The sequence below is a fragment of the Salmo salar genome, chromosome 12, assembly GCF_965601325.2.
Source record: "Salmo salar chromosome 12, fSalSal1, whole genome shotgun sequence".
Classification (NCBI taxonomy): domain Eukaryota; kingdom Metazoa; phylum Chordata; class Actinopteri; order Salmoniformes; family Salmonidae; genus Salmo; species Salmo salar.
Genome location: NC_138302.1, coordinates 30,917,465 through 30,926,236, shown reverse-complemented (window position 1 = coordinate 30,926,236; position 8,772 = coordinate 30,917,465). Strand labels below are relative to the sequence as shown.

The following is an 8,772-nucleotide window of genomic DNA, read 5'->3' as shown; positions in this document are numbered from 1 at the left end:
ACTCACTCGACAGCTTACTGTAAAAAAAATTGAATTTTTTTTATAACAAGGGGTGGTTCAAGTGGATTCCTTGGTGTGTGTGTTGTCTAAAGTTGCTTCCTTATCCGTCTGCATCTAGTTTACTGGCTTGCTCTGGGAGTTGTGGCTTCTTCGTCTCTAGAGGTGCATTAATACTAATGTCCACATGAAAAATCAAGACTACACAAGAAATCGACAAGACGCTTTTTAACAGCCAAGAAAAGTCAATTTATTAATATAGTCCGAAAGAAGCTCCATAACACATGGAAACATGTTTTTTCCGGTGCATGTCATTAACAATCACATTCTATGAGGAGAAAAAAAAAAAACATTAAAAGCCACAACTTTCTCAGTACAGACACTACTCCGTAATGTTTTTTAAAATAAAAAGAAAGTACCACTTCCTCCCCCACTTACAAAAACCAGACTGCCTTAAAAGTCATGGGCTTTTTCTCAGTATAACCCACAGTGCTTTAGCAGAAGGATAAGCGCTCATTTCTTAAGGATTACACAGCATGGCGAAGCAATACAAGGTTCTGCCATAAATCTGATGGGGGGAGAAAATCTAAACATAGCAAATTTGTAGCACAAAGACACACCCCTACATCAAACCCTGAACCCCAGTGTACGAGTCCCGGGCCCCAAGAGAAAAGCAGGCCTGGACTCTCCCTCCCACTTGTGCATAGATCATGATCCTTTAAAAACCAGCTATCCCCCCCCCACTTCAAATCTGTCTCCTGAAAACCATCTATTAGACAGAATCTCTTAACTCATTGAATACCTGCCACAGGAACAGAGACAGTAATGCACAAGGCTCCTGAACGTTACAGGATGGAACCTCCAAAGAAAATGCATAAGTAAAACTTTAGACAATTAAAACCATTGATCAATTTTGTTTAAATGTAAAGCGATTTTACATGTAAAGCACTCCACTTTTTCTCTCTCAAAGTTCATTTTCAGTCATTTATTTGGTAAATTATGTAACCGCTATGGATTTTTAGAAGCAATGGTATATCATATTCTATTTAAATCCCTAACTTTCAGTGCCTGGAGTTAAATTTCTCAAAAGTTATTGTAATTTAAAACTCTCAAATTTAAATACAAATTGTGGAGTTTGAACTCTGGAAATCCTGGCCTTCCCGAGACAAGATCCACATCTTTACGAGTGTGCAAGATAGTGAGCAAATTGCGTTGTCTTTTTACAAGACAAAATTCAAATAAATCAATCAATACATACAGTCTGTCGACATCAAAAAGAGAAATTAAAAATTGAAATACGACAACTGATCAATCCCAGAGTTCTGAAAGTAGCATAAATCTTCATTTTGCAAAGTTTGTTTTATGTTCATATTTTTTTTGATGGAAGATGGAATTTGTCTTTTTCAACATTTCTTATAAATTCCTTTTTCCTCAACTTCAGACAAATGAAATGTTTGTAAACGACGGGTGGCTATGCAAAAAAAAAGAAAAAAAGATAGGCACCTCTGAAATGAGTCCTGTAACAAACTCATCTCCCCACATTATCCCTTTCCATTTCTCCATGAAGTGAACATAGGGATTACTAGTCCTACTATCTATGGCCACAATTCTTAGATCTTTTTTTTCATTACATTTGTATGTAATCAGAACAAAATGGTGCAATACTCAATGATAATCCTTATTTTGGATTATTCCACAATAAAAGCCACTAAAGGTAGATAAACAGTATACAGATAAAACAAAAACTTTTTTTCCATTAAGTCCTTGAGTAAACATTTACACATGAATTGTCACCCTCTCCCCTCGTTTGTCTACGATTAGCTGAGTGAGGGGTAGAAGACACTCAGTGCAATGTTAGAAGATAACAATGTCTATCAGAATATAGTTTTGACAAGCAAAAAATAAACTGAATAAAAGAACAGACAACAATGTCAATACACAACATACTGAATGGAACATGACAGCAGTCCTAAGCCTGCCAAGCACACAGTTGTTTGCACACATACATTTGACTTTCAAGCACACAACCAAATGATTTTTGCACTTTTTTTCTCCAATCTTTATTTTTTATATATTTTTAAATTGATGACCTCAAAAAGCTTGGAAATGTACTAGTCAAAATGTTTGTTTTTTTTCCTTTTTTTATTTTTTTACAAAAGACTTCACATTACGTTATTGGCGCTCCTTGATTCAAGTATTTGTGTTTATATTTTTGTGTTGATATGTTTAATGATATTTTTCTCTACTGGGAAAGTATGCATTAAAAAAAAACAGGTGATTTCAGGTTGGGTTGTTTAGACAAATTCACATACAGTACAAGTAGTTCAAGGTACTTACTGTAATATGTTCATAAATCCAGAACATGCATATCCAACTCCAGGTAGGAAAGACATTACTCATGATCCATCAAGTACCAGTTTAACCCCTAACCCCATTCCATTTCCTTCGTATCACTTATTTGCGGGGGGGAATACATATTGCTCATCTTCAGTTTGTATTGAACCCAGACCTTTTAAAAGGAATAAAAAGGTTTCAGAGATTGAGATCCAAGGTGTCTGTTGATGTGCTACCTACCACACACCGTACGTACATATCCGTATATATCTATAGTTTAAGCAGTAGCGAGCACGGCGTGCCCCTCAGTGCTGGTGCTCACACACCGAGCGAACGTTTGGAGGCCCCCACCTGGCTAATTGGTCTCTCTGAGCTTGGATCAAGGCAGTTACAGAAACAGGCAATAGTGATTTTTGCTAGTGTGCTGCAGGACGCCGAACAGAGTCCCAAAAAGGTAGCCTTATCCCATTTTAGTTTTTTTTTTAAAGACTTTGTACCTTTTGAAATGTGCTCCCTCTCGTTGCCCACCGCAGACACAGTGAGGCGAGCGACCTGGGCTGATACAGTGGGCCCGAAGCCATCTGGGTCTGTGGAAATATACAGTTGTGGGTCCGCTTTGAGCGGAAACACTAACAAATAGGATAAATACAGCATCCACAGAAAGGCTCCCCAGCCTGCATTCTGACTCCCTGGATGGTAGAAGTTAGAGGTTGCTGGATGGAGACATTTCAGCTAGAAGTGCAGAGCTTTAGTTAACATATTATAGATCTTTTATTTATTTTAGTCCGTTTTTATTTTTTTTTATTTTTAGATTTTGTGTCAAACTTCATATTAAAATGACGTTAAAATGCAAGAATTTCATTTTTGGTTTAAAAAAATATGTACCCAGGATTACCCAACATCAAACTGACTGCACCGTAGGATACTTGGATCCCCCAAACTCAGTAAAGATTTTATCCTCAACAACGGGGCATTCCCCACAAATGGCACCCTATGTCCCTATATAATGCACTACATAGTGAACAGGGTGCCATTTGAGACCTGGCCATATTATCTCAGTAGTTCAGGATGAGGTGTGTTGCCCCCACCCATCTGTTTGATCCCTCCTGCCCCCCTGCCTCAATCACAAAGGTTATCAAAGATCCTCCATCCTGGGAAGAGAAGAGCTCTTTCTCCAGATCGTATAACATGGGCTAGTTTACGAGATCTATATATTTTATTGTATTGGCACATTGGATAACATTGGCATCTTACATGCAGAATGGGCCTCTACATTGTAACATTACAGTAGGCCTATAGTTGGGAAGGGAATTCATTACTATCCCGTTCCCAAAAACAATTCTCCAGCCAAAACAAGTCTATAGTACTACTGCACAGCTTGCCATTAGTTAGTGTAGAACTTGGCTCTCTTACACTACAGCAAAAGGACATACATACAGAGAGAGCTGCATCTTTTAACGTCGTCTCCTACCCTGAGATCAAGCTGACAGGAGATCAGTCTTCAGCACAGTAAAGAGAGACCTACTATACCTCCACTCCAGTGGTACTAACTCCCCATAGAGGGAGGGTGGAAGTTCAGAATACGACAGTGTTGTGGTTTAAACCCAGCTATAAGGACCAGGAGCAGACATATTCTAAGTGCTGAAGGGTACATACAGCAGGAGGTTGTTGGCTCTAGCTCTGTGAGTCGGTGCTCAACCCTTAAGGCAGGATTAGCACGTTGGCTGTAAAGGGCCCGCAGCCTCTAGTCTTTTGCATAGAAACAGAACTGAGTCGCTGTTTTTGTCTGGTCAAGGGGATGGCCGTGGTCTAGGTTGGTTGCTTTGGAGGGGACTGGAGGGTGTAGCGTAGCAGCTGTGTGAGGGGGCGAGAGGGGACAGCCCTGGTGGAACCCAGGTGGAGCAGCTAGGGTCAGGCAGGACACACTCACCCATCTGAGACACCCTATTGGTCTAACTTACACGTCTTGAGATACTACCTGGAAGTACTACAGAATACTGTCCAAAACAAAGCAATGATCAATCAATCAGTTAAGATACTAACTAATAATAGACAATCAATGACGGGCTGTAGTATTGATCCTCGTTTGCATTCAATACACAGGATGTACATACAGAGGCACCTCTGACCAAAGTGTTTCTGCATATGAACAGTGAAAAGGGCTAGTTTCAAGCAGCCATCTTGAAAAGACCACTGCATGTAGACAAAAATAACAAATGAAGAAATACATAACGTCAAACAAAAACTAAATAAAATTCATCAAACACTGGCAAAATTCCAGAAATTTGACTGTCTCTTGACTTCCAGCTAAAGTGATCTTTGTGTGAAAGAAGATTAGGGGAAATGGAGAGGGTTGGTTGAGACGAGGTCGAGTGCTGCTGGCGCAGTCGTTAGCTAGCTAGCTCCGTGCTGATTGGCCAGTCTTGGAGGGAGCATGGTTTCCTGCCGGGCTGAGGGTGTCCAATGGGAGAGCTTGGTGCCAGCCCAGGAGGAAATGCTGCTGTGGGGGTAGCCTTGCCTAGCGACCATCGCCATGGGCACCACAGCAGAGAGGCACTCAGTGGACCGTGACCGTCCCCTCCCCACTCCGACAGACCGTTGGCCGGAGACAGGTAACATTGCATGTCTAGCGTCTCCAGACAAGAAAAAGGCTAAACATTTTGGAGTAACAGTGATATTCATTTTGATATAGTTAAAAGAAAATGTCTTTAGAAAAAAAAAAAACACCGCAGACTTTTTTTTTTGTCAGATAAAAGTAGACTTCCTTTTTTTCCTTCTTCATCCTGCTACCATTTCAAAGTTCATACAAGTCCTTGGACCAAAGAGGAACAAACAAATGCCAGAGGTTATTTCCAAGTATAGATACAGTACAAAAAAAGAGCAAGAGTTATTTTGTCTTTTTTTCAGTTTTCAAAGTTGCTGCTCCATTTTTCTGATTTATTGGTTTGCAAGTTGAAGCGTTTAGCTCTCTTCATAAGTGCTATGATAAAACCCTTTGAAATAGACAAAAGGTTACCTAGTCTATCTTTTACATTTGAGTACAGTACCAAATACAAGGAACACTCGTAGTAGATCTACTGCATTAGGATAAACCCCTCTTATTTGGTATTGTGCCAGATCTCCAGTGCCCCTCCAGTGACTCCCCCATCTGGATTCAGTCTGTTCGGTGTGGCTGTGGCAACGTGGAGAGGAAGGGCTTTCTGATGGTGCCTTCTCATGTACCCCAGTTCAATGTGTACGTATGAGGAGTTTCAGGGCTGCAGAGACAGTTTCTGAACACACAGTTATAATAGTAACACCATCCTCGCTCCTCCTCTCCGGCAAGAGTTAACGCAACTGTTTTTCATGGGGGGGGGGGGGGGGGGTCAAGGGGGTGGCCTGGTGGGAATCAAAAATTAGAAAAGGTAAAGTTTCTGGAGTTCTTAAGTTCTTTGCTTTGATCAATGACAACAAAAATCAAGAACGAAAAATGTAAAGTAACCAGTTCCTATTTCGACTTGAGCGTGGACGGAAGAAGGGTCTGTGGCGTATATATTGCACAATGTAACTGTCACATCAAGTTGAAGCGGGTTTTTTTTGTCGTCGTTTCCAGAAACTGGTGGACCATAATGGGGACGAGAGGGTCAACAACGGAACCGACTAAATGTTAACAATTGACAAGAAGCACCTGTAAGTCCCGTTAGGTGAGTATAGCTGAAGTCGTAGTTCTTCTGAGCAGTGGTAATCTGAACTCCCAGACGTGAATGATTAGGTTCCATCAGACATATACTCAAGAACACACATAAAACAGACGCAGCTAGGTCGGTCGATGTGTAATAATCTCTCAGCTTATGTTGCGCTAGATATAAAAATGCGCCTGATATACAAAAAGAACAAAAACAGCAGTGTAAATCCCTTTAAGAACAAATGAAAGACCAAAAAACGGAAAAAGGTTTTAACTGATGATTGGTTGGGTCAGTGTTGACAGGCCTCATACTGCCGAGTGACTTGGGGGTCATATTCATTAGGTGCACACGTGGCAAAACGTTTTGCAACAGCATGTGAAAACAAGCATTTCTTATTGGACAAAGTTCAGGTAGTCCCTCAGTTTCAGTCCGCTTGCTTCCGTTTCGTTCCTAGTGAATATGACCTTGGTTGATCACACTTGTTCTGTTCCATTCACTGGCTCAGAGATGGGAACTGTGCAAGCTTTCAAACTCACACTATTTTTCTTCAGTTTCAAAACAATGAAAAAGGCTTGAGATTGAAGGAGGACCTGGGCTGCAGTAGAGCACTTAAGGCTAATATTAGTGCTTGGAAACAAAACAATAACATAAGTAAAAGGTCTTTGAGCCACATCATTGGCCACGGGCATGCTGGGAATGGTATTTCTGTAATCAATTTGGAGTTTCGTGGGCAAAGGAAAGATTCAAAATGGCAGCTTCTTCGATTGCTTCTCCTAAAAAACACTTCACACAGAATGTGCGATATTCATGGAAAACTTAAAAACACTTAATGGTTCTCTCTTCATTGAGTCTTTTCGGCATTTAATTTCTGTTTGCTTCCAACATTTATCAAATACTAAAAACAAAATACCCTTTTAAAAAGTCAACTTAAAAGAAGAGAAAAAAAAAAACAACGTAAAAACCGAAGGGCGTAGGGGTCAGCACTCTTGTGTCGTCGCCCCCAGCCTTCCGGTACACGATTCACAGTTCCGTTGATACTGATTATCGCCACATGATTTGCTTGGTTTTGTTCCTGTTCATTGTCATTTTTTTTGTGTATTTATTATTATTTTTCCACTGTCTGTTCCAGCGTTGAAACATCCATCCTCATGGTTGGTTTGTTAGTGTGTTGTCCTACATGGACTCTCCACTCAGCAGGTCGCCTGGCAACAGCGTGTTGATGGGGTTGGGGCTCCCGATGACGCCGCGACTATCATCGCCACTAGGGGGCCCCCACAGGCTGGAGTACTGGGGCACGCCCCCCCACAGCAGGTCTCCGCCTCCGCCGGTCTTGGCTCCTCCCCCCAGGCCGCCACTGCCGCCGCTGCTCCAGTGATGGCCAATGGCGTGCTGCTGCGAGCCTCCGCCCATGCGCGTCTGATTGGTGCCGGGGTTGGGCTGCCAGCTGGTGGTGGGCGGGAGCTGCTGCTGGCCTTGTGCAAAGTAGCGGTTCACCTCCTCCTCCCCGGCGAACTCTGCCAGGATGGTGGTGTTCCCCAGCACACACCTAAGAGGACAGGTGTCAGTTATACATCACATACTTACAGGTGTTATAGTATCAACATGTATTTTCTTACACGTGGTGAAGTATAGTACAAGTATTTCTTTATAGGCTTTGGTATTTTGTCTGTGAGAAGTATATAGCCTAGAAGTTGTGACAATATTTTGTGTTTTGTTTAACTTCTTTGGGAATGGGGGCAGTATTTTCACGTCCGGATGAAAAGCGGGCCCAAATTAAACTGCCTGTTTCTCAGGCCCAGATAGGATATTCATATAATTGGTAGATTTGGATAGAAAACACTGAAGTTTCTAAAACTGTTTGAATGATGTCTGTGAGTATAACAGAACTTATTTGGCAGACGAAACACTGAGGACAAACCAACCAGGAAAACAATCTTTTGAGGTCACTCTCTTTTCAATGGGTTTTCTTTGGGAACCTAGATTTCTAAGGCAGTTGCTTGCCGTTCCTATCGCTTCCACTGGATGTCAACAGTCTTTAGAAATTGGTTGATGTTTTTCCTTTGTGTAATGAAGAAGTAAGGCTGTCCAGAACGAGGCTCGAGTGAAATGTACTGTTTGATAGAGGCGCGTGACCAGAAAGCACGCTCCACATTGTTTTCCTCCGGTATTGAACGCTGTTTATCCCGTCTTAAATTTGATCAATTATTTACGTAAAAAAAAATACCTAAAGTTGTTTTAGGAAAGTTGTTTGAAATGTTTGGACAAAGATTACAGGTAACTTATGAGATATTTTGTAGTCATGTTGGGCGAGTTGGAACCGGTGTTTTTCTGGGTCAAACGCGCCAAATAAATGGACATTTTGGATACATAAGGACGGAATTAATCGAACAAAAATGACCATTTGTGATGTTTATGGGACATACTGGAGTGCCAACAGAAGAACTTCAAAGGTAAGGCATGCATTATATGTTATTTCTGACTTTTGTGTTGTGCCTGGCGGGTTGAATTCTGATTGTCTGTGTTTGTTTGATGGGGTGCCGTCCTCAGATAACAGCATGGTTTGCTTTTGCAATAAAGCCTTTTTGAAATTGGACACTGTGGTTGGATTAACAAGAAGTTTATCTTTAAAATGGTGTATAATACTTGTATGTTTGAGGAATTTTAATTATGAGATTTCTGTTGTTTTGAATTTGGCGCCCTGCAATTTCACTGGCTGTTGTCGAGGTGGGACGCTATATCCCAGAGAAGTTAAGGTCAGACTGAGATAATTACTACC

At 41.3% G+C, this 8,772-nt stretch overlaps 1 protein-coding gene across 3 annotated transcripts in view; it reads right to left on the bottom strand.

The window, feature by feature from the left end:
• Nucleotides 1-222: 222 nt before the first annotated feature.
• LOC106564661 (trinucleotide repeat-containing gene 6C protein) overlaps nucleotides 223-8,772 on the bottom strand; it is a 74,932-nt gene continuing 66,382 nt past the window's right edge. For all 3 annotated transcript variants that reach the window (XM_082958819.1, XM_014130854.3, XM_082958820.1), the window contains one exon: nucleotides 223-7,542. In XM_082958819.1, coding sequence (XP_082814945.1) covers nucleotides 7,170-7,542 — 373 coding nt within the window. In that variant the 3' untranslated portion in view covers nucleotides 223-7,169. The remainder of the gene's footprint in view (nucleotides 7,543-8,772) is intronic.